Source organism: Sorex araneus, chromosome 5 (assembly GCF_027595985.1).
Source record: "Sorex araneus isolate mSorAra2 chromosome 5, mSorAra2.pri, whole genome shotgun sequence".
Taxonomy (NCBI): domain Eukaryota; kingdom Metazoa; phylum Chordata; class Mammalia; order Eulipotyphla; family Soricidae; genus Sorex; species Sorex araneus.
Genome location: NC_073306.1, coordinates 7,956,858 through 7,977,870, shown reverse-complemented (window position 1 = coordinate 7,977,870; position 21,013 = coordinate 7,956,858). Strand labels below are relative to the sequence as shown.

At 41.8% G+C, this 21,013-nt stretch overlaps 1 protein-coding gene across 3 annotated transcripts in view; it reads right to left on the bottom strand.

Moving 5' to 3' along the window:
• The window catches only part of RPE65 (retinoid isomerohydrolase RPE65), a 32,005-nt gene extending 13,395 nt beyond the window's left edge, over positions 1 to 18,610 (bottom strand). The window contains exons 1-9 of one of the 3 annotated variants that reach the window (XM_055139782.1): positions 18,600 to 18,610; positions 14,479 to 14,561; positions 11,794 to 11,944; positions 9,070 to 9,177; positions 8,823 to 8,964; positions 3,675 to 3,822; positions 1,221 to 1,302; positions 854 to 986; positions 609 to 748 (exon numbers count right to left, since the gene is read on the bottom strand). In XM_055139782.1, the coding sequence (XP_054995757.1) occupies positions 609 to 748; positions 854 to 986; positions 1,221 to 1,302; positions 3,675 to 3,822; positions 8,823 to 8,964; positions 9,070 to 9,177; positions 11,794 to 11,944; positions 14,479 to 14,561; positions 18,600 to 18,610 (998 nt within the window). Of the gene's footprint in view, positions 1 to 608; positions 749 to 853; positions 987 to 1,220; positions 1,303 to 3,674; positions 3,823 to 8,822; positions 8,965 to 9,069; positions 9,178 to 11,793; positions 11,945 to 14,478; positions 14,562 to 15,690; positions 15,702 to 18,599 lie in introns of those variants that run through there. The other 2 variants (XM_055139780.1, XM_055139783.1) reach the window with 2 other exon arrangements.
• Positions 18,611 to 21,013: the final 2,403 nt, after the last annotated feature.

The following is a 21,013-nucleotide window of genomic DNA, read 5'->3' as shown; positions in this document are numbered from 1 at the left end:
AAATGCCTCTGAATATCTAAATTCCTTACCCCTTTTTTTTTTCTTTTTGGGTCACACCCAGCGATGCTCAGGGGTTACTCCTGGTTCTGCACTCAGGAATTACTCCTGGCAGTGCTTGGGGGACCATATGGGATGCCGGGGATCGAACCAGGGTCGGCCGTGTGCAAGGCAAACGCCCTACCCGCTGTGCTATCGCTCCGGCCCCTCCTTACCCCTTTTTTCAATTATATTTTATGTATTAATATACTTCTTAGCACTTAGCACTTAGCACTATCATCCCGTTGTTCATCAATTTGCTCAAGCGGGCACCAGTAACATCTCCATTGTGAGACTTGTTGTGACTGTTTTTGGCATATCGAATATGCCACGGGGAGCTTGCCAGGCACTGCCATGCGGGCGGGATACTCTTGGTAGCTTGCTGGGCTCTCCGAGAGGGATGGAGGAATCAAATCCAGGTAGGCCGTGTGCAAGACAAATGCCCTACCTGCTTCTAGCTTTGAAAAAAAATAAAGCTGTAATTTTAATTAAGTACCATACGCAGCTCTGGAAAAGTTCCCCTTTTTCCAGAAATAATCAGACATGTGATATTTATTCAATGTCTTTCTTACCCTTTCCAGCAGCAGAGATCCACAATCAGAAATCCGTTGTCTTCATAGGTATTGATATGATGGAAGAGGTTAAAAGAAGAGGTCCTATATTTATTATTGAGATACTTTTTTCCTTTTTTGTCAGCAATATGAAGCCAAACCTTGAAAAGTGTGGGAAAATTTTTTATGCATTTTAAAGAGAAAATAGTATACTTTAAAAAATGCACCATCCTCAGAATCACAAACCTGACAGATGTAAGACTTACCCCCATGGTTTCATTGGACTCAAAACAATCCATGTAGTTGGCTCCCCAAAGACTCCATGAAGAAAGGAACTTGAACAGGTTAATTTTGACCGGGGTCTCCACAAACACAATATAGTTGGGAGTCAAACCAAAACTGTTTAGAAACACAAGTTGACTTGTGAACTGGAAAGGACTGATTCTCAAACCAGACCAAAGAACAAAGAAATATATATGTATGAAATATGCTCAGTTATAGGAATGAACAGTGCCTACATGAAATTACTTTTAAATTTACATTTCTGCAAGAAAAGGTCGTGATTAGGATTGGGATGAAAGTAGGCAAAACAGATTTTTCAACTTGAGCTTTTCTGAAAATCATTCAAGTTACCTATGAACATAAGATGGCTTGAATCGATCACTGCAGGGAAATTGTACAACGATCTCTGACTTGCTTATTGGATCTTCCTTGTCTGAAATAAAGTGGTTTTAAAGGGCTTTGGAATAGCCTCTATTTTAAAGCTTTCATTGCAAACCATTTATAACAGTTAAATTATAAATCATTTTAACGATGCATCATTTGTAATCATTTATGAGCAAAGAAATGCATGTTTAGATCTTCATATTACCTAGAGTTTATTTCCATTTTTTTCAGTCTTAACATTTCTTAGTGAAACTTTATGTGAGGCTGCAATCACCTAGCAAAGTCCAAATGGCAGCATATTTGGAAAACTGCACCAAAATAGCCTAGTGGCAACTAGAGTGTGTTAGCGTTAACTCTTCACAACAAATGGAGGTGACTTCTCAAGGGATAAGGCAAAACTTGAGGATGACTTTCAAATTTTATTTTATTTTGAAGATGATCAAGTGCCTTTTACAATTCTCTTAAAATACCTGTGAAGTGTTATCACGTGTCGGTTGTGCCAGTAACTTCGACCAGTGAACCAGTCATTCTTGTGCACATTAAAGTCTGTTTGCTCCTAGATCAGTGGGTCCTCAAAACTTAGTGTGCATCAGAATAACAGGTTCTTAAAAGACTGATTATAGATTCACTTCTTCAAGTTATTCATTCAATCTGCCTCAGGTGGTGCTTAAGATTTTTATTTCCTACAAATTCCTGGATAATGCTTCTGGCCCAAGGACTCTGCTCAGAAATAATGCTAGATAAAACACCTATTTAAATAATATCTTCTGTGAAGATGATTATAAAATATTTGATATTGAGTAGAGAACTTCAAAGAGTATTAAAAGCTTTCTGTTTTAATATACTTTTCAATAGTGGAATTAATAATTTGTTGTTTGGGAGTGCTATTATGTATACAACATGCCTTAGTTGCAAACTTTCATTTTGCCTAGCAAGTACTCTGTAAAAGTTTCTTTAATTTGAATATAAATTTAATAAATACTCAAATTTGCATGGATACGCCATGGACATACATAGACATCTTTAAACCAGTGTAGAATTGAACTTAGTCACTTGCTTCCTATATTTTTCAAGTTGTCATTTCTTGTTATGGTACTTTATGCACTGGTCCTGTGGTAGAATAGAGGTGAAAGTAACTCTGATAATTTATACTATATTGTGATATTATGAAAATATACAGTATATATTGTGCTACCCTGATAATCTGATCTGGCAGACTACATTTCCAGTAACATATATATGAAACATACATACATATAAATATTAACTTTTTGTATTAACAAAGTATGGCTGTGGCTAGGCTCAGGAAATCTTCGGCCGAGGGAGCTCTGCTCAGAGCAGGGAGGGAAGCTGGAGCACACCCCCTCTGAGGGGCCCCGGGGACGACAGCCAGGTGTTCGGGCAATAGACTCTGCCCTGAGCAGAGATCATGTGGCCGAAGACCTCCGTAGCCTAGCCACAGCCATGCTCAAGGTCCCTCTCCACACATTTGGATGAGCCTCAGGCATGAAGGAACCGGCAGAGGAACCCAGGTATGTGGGACCTGGGGCTGAGACCTCCAAGCCTGCTCGGATCGGGACTGGGCCTCTTCCGCCCAGATTCCCCATTTTCCAGAGGCTAGGCGGTCACATCCAGAGACTGCCCCCGATGCCGTGTAATCCCACCAAGGTCAGCATCCAGAGACTTAAAACCAAGCTCCCAGAAGCTCACAGCCACTTCGAGGCTGTGCAACATCTTATAGCCTACTTCTCCCTCTGGGAGAACTTGGCAAGCTACCAAGAGTTTCCTGCCCACATGGGAGTATGTCACTATCATCCCGTTGCTCATCGATTTGTTCGAGCAGGCACCAGTAATGTCTCTCATTGAGAGACTTATTGTTACTGTTTTTGGCATATCCAATACGCACGAGTAGCTTGCCAGGCTCTGCCGACCCACATGGGAGAGACCAGCAAACTCTCCATGGCGTATTCATATGCCAAAACCAGTAACAATAATGGGTCTCATTCCCCTGATCCTGAAAGAGCCTCCAATGCAGCATCATTGGAAAGGATGAGTAGAGAAAGGCTTCTAAAATCTCAGGGCTAGGACGAATGGAGACGTTACTGAGACTGCTCAAGAAATTCCACGATCAACAGGATGGTGATGATGATGATGATGATGATTATGATGATGATGATATTTACAAAATAAATGCTTACTTTATTTTGTGTTTTTGCTTTTTTGGGTCATACCTGGCAATTCACAGGAGTCACTCCTGGCTCTACACTCAGGAATTACCCCTGGCAGTGCTCAGGGGACCATAAGGGATGCTGGGACTCAAACCCAGGTTGGCCGCATACAAGACAAACAACCTGCCCTCTGTGCTATCACTCCAGCCCCAATAAATGCTTATTTTAAAGAGAGTCAAATTGGTAAACTGACCTGCTTGTAGTGGGGGAATTTTTATGATATTGTAGGCAATTGAAAAATTTTTCCCAAAGCAGTTACCAATGTTGTAAACAGTTCCATCGTTTTCAATGTGGGGGTGAGCAGTGGCTCCATTAACAGAGACGTAGTTGCAAAGATCAACCTATGGGAGGAAGCAGATGCTGTTTCTGTTAGAGAAGATTATTACTGTGCCCTAAGCCTGGCTTCACTCTTGGCATCCGCACCTTAAGTACAGTTCGTCTTTTCACTTCCCCGGGTCCTACCCTGTTTCAGATCAGCTTGAATTCCTATCTTTGGTGTGAAGCTCTTCTGTAAATCTCCTAAACCCTTGTAACTCTGAAATCTTGGATTTATTTCTGACTGTGATCTTCATACGTATATGGTATACATATAATTGATGTATACCATAACATATTCAGATGTCTTTTCTTCTTTTTTTTTTTAGAATATGCAGCTTTTTCTTAAACAATGATAACATAAATTCTGGGGCTTGCTTTTTTTTTTTTTTTTGCTTTTTGGGTCACACCTGGCGATGCACAGGGTTACTCCTGGCTCTGCACTCAGGAATTACCCCTGGCCGTGCTCAGGGGACCATATGGGATGCTGGGATTTGAACCCGGGTCGGCCGCGTGCAAGGCAAACGCCCTACCCGCTGTGCTATCTCTCCAGCCCCCTGGGGCTTGCTTATTTTATAAGATTGTTTCTTATTTTTATTTTCTTATTTTTTAATCAGATGGATTTCTTCCTTCCTTTCTTTCTTTCTTTCTTTCTTTCTTTCTTTCTTTCTTTCTTTCTTTCTTTCTTTCTTTCTTTCTTTCTTTCTTTCTTTCTTTCTTTCTCTTTTTGTTGTTCTTTTTGAGTCACACCCAGCGATGCTCAGGGGTTACTCCTGGCTTTGCACTCAGGAATTACTCCTGGTGGTCCTTGGAGTAGGCAAATGCCCTACCCACTGTCGTTCCAGTCCCTCGACTTCTTTATTTTTTTTAGTTGAGTTAATATAAATTTCTGATATTTAAATTTCTGTATTAAATTTCTGATATTCAATAATTTCCACTTTTATAAAAATGACAATGACATATTGTGCCACCAAATTCATTGTCTTGTACATAGTATGAATCTGAAACTGTAAGGAGCACCACAATGAATTCATTCAATACAGGAACTCTTTTTTTGTTTTTTGGCTTTTTGGGTCACACCCAGTGATGCACAGGGATTACTCCTGGCTCATACACTCAGGAATTACCACTGGTGGTGCTCATATGGGATGCTGGGAATCGAACCCAGGTTGGCTGAGTGTAAGGCAAACGCCCTACCCTACTCGCTGTGCTATTGCTCCAGCCCCAATACAGGAAGTCTTAACCCAAAAAGACTGGGGTAGACACAGGTTTCCTGGAACTTAATGCAAATAATTTTTTTTTTTTTTAGAAAAATGCTCTGAATGCTGTTAAGGGTGCCTGCTTCTTTTTTTTTTAATTTTATTTTTTTATTGAATCACCATGTGGAAAGTTACAAAAGTTTCAGGTTTAAGTCTCAGTTATACAATGCTCAAACACCCATCCCTTCACCAGTGCACATATTCCACCACCAAGAATCACGGTATACCTCCCCCTTTCCCCCCACCTACCCAGCCCCCACCCCACATGTGTAACTGGTAAATTTCAATTTACTTTTACTTTACTTTGATTACATTCAATATTTCAACAAAAAATTCACTATTATTGATTTGGAGTTCCTCCCCCCTAAAGTCGACCTGCTGAAAAGAAAGCATTTGGTAATTTGTTTTCCATTGCTGAGAATGAAGAGATATGAGGTCAGGAGGCCGCACTAGCAGCCGCACAGTTTTGGATTTCTGTATTTCAGTATTTTAGTAACTAAGTCCAGAGAAATATCTGCCAGAAATTGCAACATTGTGAGCTTATATATCTCACTACTTTATATTCCACATATGAGTGCGATCTTTCTATGTCTATCTCTTTCTTTATGACTCATTTCACTCAGCATGATATTTTCCATGTTGATCCACTTATATGCAAACTTCATGACTTCATGTTTTCTGACAGCTACATAGTATTCCATTGTGTAAATATACCAGAGTTTCTTTAGCCAATCATCTGTTTTCGGGCACTCTGGTTTTTTCCATATTGTGGCTATATAATTTTGAGAGAGAATTTTGTGCTATACATAAGTCTGAAGTCTTGTAACAAATTCAGAATCACAAATCTAAGGTAAACCTTTCAATGTACAGGAGGAGAAATTGAAGTCTCATAAAAATTAAGTGACTTGTTGAAGGAATCAAAGCCATACACAGGCAAATTCAGTCCTGAGATTTCTACCTGGGTCTCGCTCAACAAATATTTATTGAAAGAATAATTGATGAAGTGTATATTTGCTAACACAAATTCCTTCTATTTGATTGAAATAATATGTTGTAAAGCAGAGAATTTTTAGCATCCGTATTTAAATTTAAATGATAGGGAAGGCATTAATTCGTTTAATCATCATAAGTACTTATTGAGCTTCTGTGAGGAGCTACCAGAAGCTATGCCAGGGCCTAGGAAAACAGAGATGATTCTCACTTTCAAAAATTTCAGACTAGACTTGTATCCTCCAGTATGGTAGCCATATGCAGTGATTTAAATGGAAATTAATTCTAATTAAACTTGAAATTTAATTTCTTGGCCACATTAGCCATATTTCAAGGGCTCAATGACGTTTGAACAATGCAGTTAAAGAACATTTCTATCATTGTAGAAAGCTCTACCTGAGAGCACTGTGTTGGGCCAATAAACTGGCAGCTAGAATAGCACAGGCAAATCTCTGTAGAGAAAGGCCGTCCAACCTAGACTGGGGGATTAGGCAGAGCTTCCCAAGGGCATGCCTTCAGTTGATGCTTGAATGCTGAGGGAAAGCTAGCCAGCTGGAGACAGAAGACAGTGTGCCCCAGGGAACGGAACCCCTACTATACAGGGGAAGAGCTCTAAAATATCACATGCTGTTTGGGGATTACTTGTCATTTAACAGTCTGCATTGAAGGTCATGCATAAAGGAGAGGAATGGAGAGTGGGCTAGTCCCAAAGTCCCTTCTTTGCATATTATCTAGAAACTAAGGAGTGCCCTAAATAAAATAATACATCTACATTTGTATTTTAGAAAATGGAATTAAGAACACTGTGTTTAAGGCAACAAGGAGGGGCACTCATTTAACTATAATAGCAAACACACACACATAAAAATCCTTCAACACTTCCAAAGTACATTTTTTATTGAAGTCAGGTAGAGTGGAGTTCAGAATGGAAGCTGATGTACAACAGAGATCCATTCTGAAGCCCTAGCATGGACTTTCTATTACAGAATAATGGCAATTTGAATACTCATTAATTATCGCAGTCAAATGAATGGTTTGGAAACTTGGCTTCACAATTCTTCTCTAAGTTATTTACACACACACACACACACCACATCCATACACATATGCCATTACATATGTACACCAAAGCCAAGAAAGAACAATTATAAATAATTAAGCTTAAGTACATAGTATATTAAGCATCACCAAATTTATTTATGATATTGAGACCCAATGTTGGAACTTCTTTTTCTTTCCTTTTGCACTACACTGGATCTCTTGTTCTGGTTTTGAATTCCACCTAATTGGTCTCCTAGTTACCATTATCTCTTTTGTCTTCCTAAACACACATGGATTTTAAATAAATTATCTCAAAACACAGTTATGTTTGTACAACTTCTCTGAACAAAAAGTTTTAGTAGCTTCCTGTTAGACAAGTGACTTATTCTAATACTTTGTGTATTATTCAAAATTCTATTTTCATCCAATCTTGTGTCCCAGTATTACCATTAACATAATACAGTCTAAAGTTCTCAATTGGGTGATTCTATCATCCCTAGAGAGACAGTTGGAAATGATGGTCAACATTTTGGGCTTCTACAATGATTGAGTATTTAATAAATGGGGCCAGATATTCCAAAATTCTACAATGTCTAAGGCAGTCCCCATGATAGTGAATTACTTTCTAATTGCACCAATGGTACCTTCATTGAGAATATAGCCAAAGACATCATTCTTTCATTTTCATGAAAATATACTCTATTTTCCCTCTTAAGCCTTACATCATGTTTCAGAAGCTCCATCTTTCTAAAGTATCCATCCTCTGAATTCATTGAAGTTTGGTCCCTCCTTTAATCTCCAGCCCAAAAATAAGACTTTAAAACCTTCCTTGCTCTTCCCCTCTTACATATCCCATTATTGACAGAAAAAATTTCTTTTTTGTTCTGTATTTTCGTAGAAGAATTTCCTTTTCCTAATGTAATGATCGCTTTTTATAGTTCAGTTGTGTGTTTGTTTGATTTTTCCAGCTATATACTGAATGCTTCCTGAACACAGGAGTGATGGCTTAAAAATAAGAACACCTTGGTATATATATCTATATATGCATATATATAGATATATATACATATATATCTACATATATACATATACATATATATACTTAAAATATGGACCCATCTACTGAATGTTGCCTGAGAATTGACTAAATTCTCAACACAATGTGACACTTTCTAATATTGCTGATATTCTTTTCAATACTCTTTTATTTAACGTATAGCCATATTTATTATCAAAAGCAGTCTACAAGAAAAGAAAAATTTGTGCAACACACCATGGATGGCAAGTTTTACCATATGGCAGGGTTTCAATATTAATGGTTACTAATTTTGTTTGCATGTCCAACATATGCCAGGTGCTTGTTAGCTTACAAAGCCCATGAAAGGCAGGGACCATGTTATCTCACTCACGGATATATCTCTTACATCTTGTGTAAATTTTGATACATGGAGGGGATTCAGTCAATATTTGTGACACAAAGGGAACAAATTAATATTGTAGGCATTTAATATGGTTATCCTCTAGTCTGCATAAGAAATCCGAAAAACTTCTTGTTAGATAAAGAAATATTTCTGTATGTCAGACAGAGATTAGTTGATGGCAAATCAAGACTTTGAAATGTAATTTATCTGGCTCTCATGTTCTTTCCACTAAATTGCGTTAATGGGTTTAAGGGTTTAATTCGAAGCCGCACGTTCTAAATTCCTGAACGATGTCAGCCGAGCACTCTGTCCTACCTGTTTAATTGTCTCCAAGGTCTCAGGATTAATCTTTGTAATGAAGTTGGTCTCTGTGCAGGCGTAGTAATCTTCCCCCACTGGGTAGATATTAACGAGAGCATTGTCAGTAACCTCCACTCCTCGAAAGTAAGAAAAAAACCTGCAGAAGCAAATGGATTTTTTTATTCCTATATTCCTTTCAAGCCACAAGAGGAAAAATAATTAATATAGAGTGTCTAACAATATGCAGTTTGGGTTCAGTGACCTGGAAAATATGTTCTTGCAGGGATCTGGGAAAGCACAGGTGCCAAATTCTGTTATGACGATCCTTTTCTCGGTCATGGCGCGAACATAAGCATCCGTGCGGATGAACCTGAAGAACAGTGAGAAATAGAGGAAGGTCATAGAACGGGGCAACCGTGTAATTCACGTGGAGCTTAGAATGGTCATTTCATGACCCCTGTTTGAGTTGGAATCATAAATCAATCCATGAAAAATAAAGAATATTGTCAGGTCCCTTTCCTGAGGTGAGCCAAGAGGAATGAGACAATGAACCATAAACTTAAATTTATGTCCTATAAGCTTCTCCGTGACAGATGAGGAGACTGAGACTCAGAGAAGTAAAGGAATTCACATGGACAGCACAGCTAAGTTAGAACTCGAGGTGTCCAGAACAAACAAGAACTGAGAGTTGAAAGTAGATAAAGGGGGGGCTGGAGCGATAGCACAGCGGGTAGGGTGTTTGCCGTGCACGCGGCCGACCCGGGTTCAAATCCCAGCATCCCATATGGTCCCCTGAGCACCGCCAGGGGTGATTCCTGAGTGCATGAGCCAGGAGTGACCCCTGTGCATTGCCGGGTGTGACCCAAAAAGAAAAAAAAAAGAAAGAAATAGATAAAGGGATATACCTTTGAGCATCTGTGTTGCAAACCTTAATGTCCAAAAGTGAAGAGAGGGGTAAGATGGAGATAGAGAGAGAGAGAGAGAGAGAGAGAGAGAGAGAGAGAGAGAGAGAGAGAGAGAGAGAGACAGAGACAGGCACAGGGACAGAGACTGAGACAGACAGAGAGCCTGTCTCATAGATTGGGTGGGGAGAGGACAGGGGCAGGAGGGAAACCGGGGATGTTGGCAGTGGGAAAAGTACATTGGCGGAGAGATGGATGTTGGAACATTATATGACTGAAACCCACTCATGAACAACCTTGTGTCTGTGTATCTCACTGTGATTCAATTAAAAAAATTTAAAAAATTTAAAAAAGATGTTCCAACATGCATTTTCCACATACCACACAGCCTCCATGTACCATTCACATAGGACTTCTGACCTCTTGAACCTTTTATCCATCAATACAGTTCGTAGGAAAATACATTTCATGTCCTGAATTCTGTTCCTCTGCATCTCCCTATGCCCCTCCCTTGGGGTTTTGTAAAAAAAAAAAATTTAGTTGACCCCTTCGCTTTTAAAAATCCTCCCCTGGTTTTCAAAGTAGATTTTTATTTTTAGGAGCCAGAGAGATAGTACTGTGAATAGGGCACTTGCCTTGCACACAGTCAACCTGAATTCAATCCTTGAAATCCCACATATCTCTCTGAACTCACCAGGAGTAATTCTGAGTGCACAGCCAGTAGTAACCCCTGAGGACTGCTGGGTGTGACCCTAAAACCATTTGTTTATATGAACAAATAAAATAATTTTTCTATTTTATTTTAAAATATTTTATTGAAATATTTATATTGAAAATATTTATATCCATATAATAAATATAAATACATATAAATATTTATATTTCTATCGAAAATATTTTATTTGAAAAAGTCATTTTTTCTATTTTTTAACTTTTATTTTATTTTTATAAAGTATTTCACAATATTTGATTACATTTAATATTTGAACACCAATCCCACCATTACACCTTCCCACAAACCATATTTTGGATGTTTCCATCCTGAACCCCAATCTCTGACCCAAAGCGAACCAAGATCATTTATTTTGTATTGTTTGTTATGAATAAACTGCTATAAATGATCCAAAAAACTTTCCTTAGAGGAAAGTGTGTGAAGACTGTTGTATTTCACCAAAGGGCATTAAGCCCTCCTGTAAGAAAAAGTAGGTGTTTTTGAATCCACTCTTTTGCTCCACTGACCATGTACTAGAGGGCATGGATGATTTTTATATGGAGAACCAGCTCAGACCTGACTGTCTGATTTTTGTACTCTTATAAAAAGGTAAAGGCACCAGGGTCATTAAAGGGCATGTGGAAGTTCTGTTCGCCTTCTAAGCTTTAGGCTTCCAAACTTTACCAGTATGTTTCTGTTTTATTACTGTCTAAGTTATCTCAATGACCCCAACCCTCCATTTACTCTTTTTCTTTTATGACATCTCTTCAGAATGCCCAAAATATGGGAGTGATCTCACAGGCCTGAATATAATTTTTTTTTCTTTTTGGATCACACCCAGCAATGCACAGGGGTCACTCCTGGCTCATGCAGTCAGGAATCAACCCTGGCGGTGCTCAGGGGGACCATATGGGATGCTGGGATTTGAACCCGGGTGGGCCACGTGCAAGGCAAACGCCCTACCCGCTGTGCTATCACTCCAGCCCCCTGAATATAAAATTTTAAGGCAAACTATTTATTATTGTAGTATTAAAAGCAGCTCCTTGGAATGATGACATAGAACTTCAGGCCCAAAGTCTTCTAATTCTAAAAAGAATTCATCCGTTTTTTAGAAAACTGTTGAGTTTTGTAATGATTTTTGTAATGGCAAATGACCCTGGCTTTGAAACCAGGCATGTGAGATGCCCAGGCTCGGGCTCTCGGATGCTTCTTTATTTCCCAGAGGCCATGCGACACCCCTGCGCAGGGGGCTTCGGAAAGGAATCCCGTGTGCAGGTCGTTGCTAGGGTTCAGGGGATGGAGCAGTAGCTAGAGAGAGGAGCTGAGCTAGGTCCCCCCGCTAGGCGGCGGAAGAGAGCCGAGCAGCCCATACCTTCGGTGGTAGGTCACGTGTCCTTCTTTAAAGTCGAACTTGTGCAGGAGGGCCTGACCATCGAACAGGTGATAAAATGGCTCAGATCCAACTTCAAAGAGTCCCGGGCCGCATCGAAGGAGGCTGCCAGTGAGCCAGACGGGGATCCTGCCTGCAACGAAGAGGCGAGACACAGACCCTTGTTCTGACCTGCCTGCCCGTGACTGCTGATGCGGCAGCTGCTTCTTTAGAACGCTGCGGCTGGCGATCGGGTCCAGCGCTCGGCCTGGGTCATCGCTGGGGAAGGTTCTCTTTCGGACCTTTGCCTCTGCGCTCACCAGGAGACCAACAATGAGAAATCCAGCAGTGGCACTGAGTTTAGGTAAAGCATTGTTTTTGTTTTGTTTTGTTTTGCTTTTTGGGTCACACCCAGCGATGCTCAGGGGTCACTCCTGGCTCTGCACTCAGGAATTACCCCTGGCCGTGCTCAGGGGACCATATGGGATGCTGGGAATCGAACCCCGGTCAGCCAGGTGCAAGGCAAATGCCCTACCCGCTGTGCTATTACTCCAGCCCCCTTAGGTAAAGCATTGGAAGGCGAAGAAAAATAGAATTTAGAATTTTCCGTCTAACAGGCTTTCCCACATACCAGTGAATTTGCTTTATTTTTTTTGGTGTGTGTTTGTGTGTGTGTGTGTGTGTGTGTGTGTGTGTGTGTGTGTGTGTGTGTGTGTGTGTGTATACCATTCCTGGAGATGCTCACAGATTACTCCATACACCGGAAATCAAACCCAGATTGACCGTGCTCAAGTCAAACGCCCTACCTGCTGTACTATTGCTTCGGTTCTATATTTGCCTTTTTTTTTTCTTTTTTGGGTCACACCTGGCGATGTACAGAGGTCACTCCTGGCTCTGCACTCAGGAATTACCCCTGGCAGTACTCAGGAGACCATAATGGGATGCTGGGAATTGAACCCGGGTTGGTTGCGTGCAAGGCAAACGCCCTACCCTCTGTGCTATTGCTCCAGCCCCCGTATTTGCCTTTTTACCACGGAAATGGCTTAACGATTGAAGTGTATGCTCAGTGTGTTGGAATCCTGGGTTCCCTGAGCACAACAGGAAATGACTCCTGAGCAATGTGCCGGGAACATTCCTAAGCAAGACCTTATTGAGGATGAAAAGCTTAAGGGTCAAAGATGTGGCTCCGTGGTAAAGCTCAGTCCTCACCTGTGTGAAGCTCTGGGTTTGACCCCTGGCACTGCAGGAAAGGAAATTCAAATGTCTGTGCTATATTTTGATGATATGTGGAAAGGAGGGGTGGATTGAGAACAGGGATCAAATCAGAGAAACAGGGATCTAAAGAACAGGCTATTTAGATGAGCCGGAGGGATAGTACGAGGGTTGCCTTGCACGTGGCACCCTGGGCGTAATCCCTGGCACCCGTTATGATTCCCTGTGTGCTACCAGGAGTAAGTCCTGAGTGCAAAGTCAGAAGTAGCCCCTGAGTGTCACTGAGTATAGCCCCCAAACCAAAACAAATCTTAAAAAAGAAAGCACAGAGGCTGGAGCAATAGCACAGCGGGTAGGGCATTTGCCTTGCACGCGGCCAACCTGGGTTCGATTCCCAGCATCCCATATGGTCCCCTGAGCACTGCCAGGAGTAATTCCTGAGTGAAGAGCCAGGAGTAACCCCTGAGCATCGCTGGGTGTGACCCAAAAAAGAAAAAATAAGAAAGAAAAAGAAAGCACAGTTTAATTAATTAAAGGGACACTCTTTCAATTGCTACAACCCAGAGTATTCCCATCAAAATCTAGTCAATGAAGAACGTTTGCCTCATTCTTTCTTTTTCAAAAGGGAGAAAATAGACTTGCCCCAGCTTTGGCCTATTCCATAGCATCAGATGCGAGCAAGGATGCTGTAAGGGGCTATTGCACCAATTTTGTTCTCACTGGATAATGATAATCACAATAACAACAATTATCATCTCCTGATCACTCTTGTATCAGACACAATATGGGCAAATCTTCCTATATTCACTCCTAATAATTTAATCTCTACATCTCCAGGAGGTAAAGTTTGGTTTTTATTTTTTGGCAGTTGATAGCATCGAGGATGGGGAAGTAGGATTCAGAGTGCCTAAGCTGCCTGAGCTGCTCTCAGCTACTTCTGCTTGACTCCAGAAGTCTCTTCCAACGGAATTGAGATGAAATCTGCTGCCCTCTAGCGTGATTTTCCCAGATACTGTTTCTGGGACTTCGTTTATCCAGACGCTGATGGAAACGACATTAACAGACTACTTACTCTTCATCAGACACTGAGAGTTTAATGATCACAAAGGTACAATTCAGTGTGGATTTACAAACAGGTAATATTTTTTTCTACAGTAGCACTGTAGCACCGTCATCCTGTTGTTCATCGATTTGCTCGAGCGGGCACCAGGAATGTCTCCATGGTGAGACTTGTTGTTACTGTTTTTTGACATACGAATACGCCACGGGTAGCTTGCAAGGCAGATTTCTCTGCCTTGTGAGAAATCAAACAAAACTAGAGAAGAGGACATGTGTTCTAGCAGTACAATGCCTAGACCTCCAGATTCTCTTCTCTGCAGCTCACAGGAGGAACCAGCACCGAGACATGCCCACAAAGGCAGAGGAGAGAGTGCAAAAAAAAGCAAGGAGGTAGCTAGTTAAGAAAACAGGACTTACCTGTGACGTGAGCAGTCAGAGGCGAGGCCAGTTCCTCCACAGTTTCGAACAGCTTCTTGTAACCACCTGCAGGATGCTCAACTCTGAAAGGGCAGGATGAAGATGAAAAAGCTCAGGTTAGACACAGAGAAATGGGAGCGACAGAAGCAGAGCTCAGGAGAAACTGCTCCAAGTGTTTGCCACTGTCTGACCAGGGCAGGAGCACACAGCAGTTACATGGATAGACCCCTACTCGGCTCTGCAAGACAAGTGTGGGTCAGCGCTCCTTTGATGTCAGGAGGAAGTGACCTCCCATTTAATGTCACACTGGCGTAACCCTGCCCTCTGCAGTTTCCCCACGTTTCTGAACATCAGGCATCAAGTGATGCTGCTCTGATCACATTGTTACCCCAAGTCCTTCCTGCAGAATTCCTCAGCTCTGCATCCACTCTCAGCACAGGGCATTCTCCTGCCTAGCCAGTCCTACTTCTTTCTCCCCATGAGTTGGGAGATGATTGCTTTGATACTCACCAGTTTATCACCATGCCCTTCCTCCCTCCTGCCTCCCTCCCTCCTTCCTTTTCTTCCCTCCTTCCCTCCTTCCTTCCTTCCTTCCTTCCTTCCTTCCTTCCTTCCTTCCTTCCTTCCTTCCTTCCTTCCTTTCTTCCTTCCTTCCTTCCTCCCTCTCTCCCTCCGTTCCTCCCTCCCTTCCTTCCTTCCTTCCTCCCTCCCTCCCTCCCTCCCTCCTTCCCTCTCTCCCTTCCTTCCTTCCTTCCTTCCTTCCTTCCTTCCTTCCTTCCTTCCTTCCTTCCTTCCTTCCTTCCTTCCTTCCTTCCTTCCTTCCTTCCTTCCTTCCTTCTCAACCACAATGGTGCTAGTACTACTTTTGCACTCATTCTATTTATGGAAACTCCTAGACTTCAAAGAGTTAAACAATTTGTCCAAACTCCGCAATCGAAAATGGTTAGGTAATAAGCAGAGAACCCAGTTCTGCCTCATTAAAATCTTCATGCTCACAGACATTTCCAAGGCCTCCTCTACAGCATACAAATCCCACTATCATTTAGACCTCAGATCAGGATCATTAGTTCAGTTTATAAATAGGAAGAAATCCCACAACGACAGCCAGAGCCATCCTAAACAGGTCATCAGTACTTTTCAGGAGATCCCGAAATAGTCCATTTACCAGCAACCCACTGAGGCATGGGAACAAAATCTCCAGGAGTTACTTACTGGATGGACATTTTCTCAGTAGAGGATTGAAAGTTCTGGCACCAACAGCAGAGTGAGGAAGCAAGTCATCAACCAGGGTTCTTTATGCCTTCTAAATCCTCTCCCACCCCCAAGGGAATTATGGCTTTGGGAGTCCTTTCCCTGCTCTCAGCTCAGGGAAGGGAGAACAGAAGTAGCTTTCATCCTTCAGATCCTTCTGGTACTTGAGCATTATTTGGGCTTGTGGTTCCCATAGCAGTTGCTTGACTTTTTTTTTTTTAATGTAGGAGTACTGCTATTTATTCAACCATTGATTAAGCTGATTGAATTGGGCATGAACTCCACATTCCTTATCTTCCAATTTGGAATGTTAATTTTATTTTGTTATTATTATTTTCATCACTGTGAGATACAGTTACAAAGCTTTCCTGTTTGAGTTTCAGTCATATGATGATCGATCACTCAACCTTCCACCAGTACACATCATTCACCACCTAGAGCCCAGTATCCCCCTCATCCCTTTCCTCCCCCTGCCTCTATGGCAGACAGTGTCCCCTATACTCTCTTTTGTATTGCTTGTTATGAGTAGCATAAGATGTCGTGCAGCCACAAGAGCAGCCTCATGGCCCTGAAACTCCAAAATTCCAAATAGTTTGGGTCTGGAGAAATCTCTGCAGAGAGCTGCTCGGTTTGGAGATCCTTTTGTGTGTCTCTGGATCATGGCCACTACTTAAGGAGTTTAAGTAGCAGCCAGAGGCAGTTTGTGGGCATGAGCTGCAGAGTCCCATTGGGAAGGGAACCGATAAGACCCATCTCTTATCCCTTGAGGCCTGAAGTTTGTCGTCAATGAATCCATGTACCTGCATTTCTCATTGGGTTCGGGAAATTGGCAGCTGTCGGGGCTTTTAGGGGGCAGGTGGAGGGACAATGCCTGCCCCCGTCTGAGGCACCCTAGTAAAGTCGGCCTGGCTTAAAGTCCAGAGGCATCTCTGCAGCGAGCTGCTTGGTTCGGAGATTCTTTTGTGTGTCTCTGGATCATGGCCCTTGTTTCCATCTTTTCCGGAGAAATAAACTATTGGCACGTATCCTGCAGGGTGCGCCATGCCACTGGTCCTAACTGCGGCTTTTGATCTCTTTTGAGATTTATGGGTCTCTGAAATAAGGCCAATAAATGAGCTTGTGTAGCTGAGTCAGAGGTGGTCTGTGGGTGTGGCTCCCACATACCTAACTTTTGGCCGTTTAATTTCTTGGCAAACTTGGCCCCAAGTTGTTAGGGTCCAGCCAAAGGCAGAGTGGCAGTTTGGGGGCATCAGAAAGTCTGAGGGCACCATCAGGATGTGGATGAACTCTCCCCACAGGTACAGGTGGCCCTGCTGGTGGCACTACACCCCATATTTGACTGTTTTTGAGAGACATTCGTTTTTCCCAAGGAGAAAGCGAAGTGAATTGGAAAGAAAGCAGCTCTGTGAGAGTGGCTAGGATGGGGCCGAGCTGATCCGGGTTACCTCATTGACCCCTGACCCCTTTCCCTGGTTGCCCGTCTCTCTACTATCTCTGAGCCCCCGTGTTCACCCTCATTCATTTATTTACCTGCTGATTTAAAAATACATTGTGCCTCATTTATGAACATGACAGGGATGGGCATTGTCCCTGCTTTTATAGATCTTGTCATTGCATGGATTACAGGAAAGTAACAAACTATTCAGTATAATTTTTAAAGTGCTACGGAAGAAGTACAGAGTATTTTGGAAACACAGGGAACCTCTTGACCATGGTGACCATTTGGTCACCATATTGACCCTTTCAGTGCCATGTTTCTCACCAGGCTGGGGACTTCAGTTCTGTCTTGATTTGCTGAGGATGTTTCTAAAGCTTCCTTACTCTCAGCCTCACCTTCCTATACCAGTACATTGGTATGTATGTTGTAGATGCAACTATTTTGCTCCTTTTCCACACCTTTTTATTAGGCTTCAATATTTTGCCAGCACTGCGACCATTTTTAAATTAATAAGCGTTTGGCCTGGAGAGAGAGCTCAAATGGTAGAACATATGCCTGCCATGTTCAAGGTCCCACTTGCCTTCTCACCTAGGACTCCTGGATATGACCCTGACAGCCTGCCTTGCATTGCTAGGTGTGGCAAACTGATCCTACCCAAGGCTAATGTGTTTGGGGAGAGGAATCAAAGGGCTGGCGGTATGCTTTGCATGTAGGAGGCCTGAGTTCAATCCACAGCACTCACTACATGGTCCCCTGAGCATGAACCAGGAGAAGCCTCTGAGCACTGTTGAATGTGGCACACAAGCAAATAAATTTATTGATAAATAGTATGTTTTTTGTTTGTTTGTTTGGGGGCCACACTAGGTGGTGCTCAGAGTTTACTCCTGGCTCTTCACTCAGGAATTACTTCTGGCAGTGCTCCTGGGACCATATGGGATGCCAAGGACCAAACCTGGGTCCACTGCAGAGGTACTAACCACCACTAACCACCGTACTGTTGCTCTGGCCCCATTTAAAGAAATCTTAAGCAAAATTATGTAACGGTTAATCTGAAAATCCCCTAAAATAGGGCAGAAGAGCTTCCTTTCCCAACCTACTTTGCAGTGAAGTCATAGACATGTGACAAAGGCTTTGCCAATCAGAGGTAGGGACAGAGGTCCTGATGGTGGCACAGTGTTGGTGTTGTCTACCCATCCAAGGCACTTCTTTTTTTTATAATTTTACTGAATCACCGTGAGATAGTTATAAGCTTTCATGTTTGGGTTATAATCTCACAAAGATCAAACACCCATCCCTCCACCAGTGCACATTCCCCACCACCAATATCCCGGGTATACCCCGCCTTTCCCACCCTCCCCCTGCCTCCAAGGCAGACAATATTTCTCAGACTCTCTCTCTACTTTTGGGCATTAATGGCTTGCACCACAAACACTGAGAGGTCATCATGTTTGGTCTATTATCTACTTTCAGCACACATCTCCTATCCCAACTGGTTCCTCCAGCCATCATTTTCTTAGTGATCCCTTCTCTATTCCATCTGCCTTCTCCCCTCGCTCATGAAGCAGTCTTCCAGCTATGGGGGGGCAATCCCCCTGGCCCTTGTATCTACTGTCCTTGGGTGTCAGCCTCATGTGATGTTATTCTATACTCCACAAATGAGTGCAGTCCTTCTATGTCTGTCCCTCTCTTTCTGACTCATTTCACTTAGCATGATACTCTCCTTGTCTATCCATTTATAAGCAAATTTCATGACTTCATCTCTCCTAACAGCTGCATAGTATTCCATTGTGTAGATGTACCAAAGTTTCTTTAACCAGTCATCTATTTTAGGGTACTTGATTTGTTTCCATATTTTGGCTATTGTGAACAGTGCTGCAATGAATATAAAGGTACAGATGTAATTTCTACTGTCCAAGGCACTTCTAGTGCTTGCACTAGACCCATTCTACAGGGAAGCCACTGGCTGCATTGACTATAAGTCCCGTCTTTTAACATGTCTTCTTTAAGGAAGTGTCTATTCATCTCCTGTCCCCATTCTTTGAATGGGACTGTTAATTTTGTAGTTGTTGGGTTTTGTGAATGCCAAGTTTTGGTTTATTCATTATAGAAAAGGTTCACCGGGGACTCAGTTCTAAGGCTCTGTAGGGAGGTGGTGTAGGTTATAATATGAAGAATAAGCAGCATGTGGGCGCAGATGATGGAGAGGCATTTTTGGTGAAAGTAAAGTGTAAGAAAAGGCTGAATGGGAAGTTTGGGAGACATACGTTAAAATAACTGTCTGTCTCCTACACTTTTCAATTGGATTTCATTTACTTGAAAGTCTTCTTGGGGAGTGCTATGGGCCATGTGTGGCTGTCCGTATGCTGTCATTCCACTTAGGATAAATGGCTGAAACATTAGGACCCTTCCTTATCCATCTCTCATTTCAAAGGATCAGAGGGCAGCCATGTGTCACTCAGCCAATTCAGAGTTTCTGACACAACTGCATTTTATATTGAAAGTCACTTACTGAGAAGTGAAAATAAGTTTTTTCAGTGTCCAAACTGCGGCAAATGTCTTCCTTGGGCATCCCTGCACGGCCTTTGGTATTTTGGGGTTTTGTAGGCATTTTAGAACAGGTTCTGATTTTGATGAGTTTTTCTCTGTGTTTCTATCTTTAGTAGCTCTGATGTTTAACTTAGATTGAGCTTAAAAGTTAATTCTTTGAAATCTATTTCTTTTTAAAATACCAAAACAATTCATTCCTGGAAAACACACTGACTCAAAGATTATATGAGACATGAAATGTGCATTCTAGATTAAAGTCAGGATGAAAATTAATTATTGTGCATAAAACATCACTGCAGCCTCATATTTACTCCCATTATTTGGGTATGAAACAGGGAGACATGCAAAAGTGTTTAGCCAAAAGCACTCAATATAAATAATAAGTTTATTTATATAGCGTGCTTTTAATACTTCACAACGTTCATTGTCAGGAAGTTTAATTTTATGCCTAACGTTCTAGTTTATATCTCTTAGGATTCCTACTTCAGGGATACTCCTTTCCCTCAAATTCTTCTGTTGGTGTGATTTTAAGATGTGAAAATTAGCCTGTATTCATTACACAGCTTTATAAAAAATCTTTTTGCTTCTAATACCCAATGTAAAACTCCTTTTAAAGGTCTAACTAGAGCTTTCTGTAATTTCTCTGTGATACATTGAATCTACACTGACAGAGAAGTGTATTGACCAACTGTCCCTATTCCTTTCATCTTCCATTCTTATTCTCCACCTTAAATTTTTGACATTTTGGTAAAATCAGACTTTTATTTTTATTTTTATTTATTTATTTTTTATTTTTGGGTCACACCCGGCGATGCACAGGGGTTACTCCTGGCTCTTCACTCAGGAATTACCCCTGGCGGTGCTCAGGGGACCATATGGGATGCTGGGAATCGAACCCGGGTCGGCCGCGTGCAAGGCAAACGCCCTACCCACTGTGCTATCGCTCCAGCCCCAAATCAGACTTTTATGTCTAGTTTCTAGGTCTGCCAAATAAATGGTTTCATTTTGATGCATTTACCCAGTGACTTACTATCAGAACTGGAGTTTGCTTGGCTGTTGACTATTAGCCCAAAGAAATCAGGTCATTTTCTACTTTAAGGGGAGTGAAAATAGCCTCTAACTTTTTTGTCTTCCATTAAAAATTATAGTGCTACATGGCAAACGGCGTAGATATAGGGAAAGTGAAGAAGTGAGGCCATTTTCGCTGGCTGGTTCATTGGAAAGCCAAACAGGATTTCTAGGTTACTGCTTAGACATAAGTAAGAGTATCATACAATTCTGTAAGAAGGTATGGTTGAG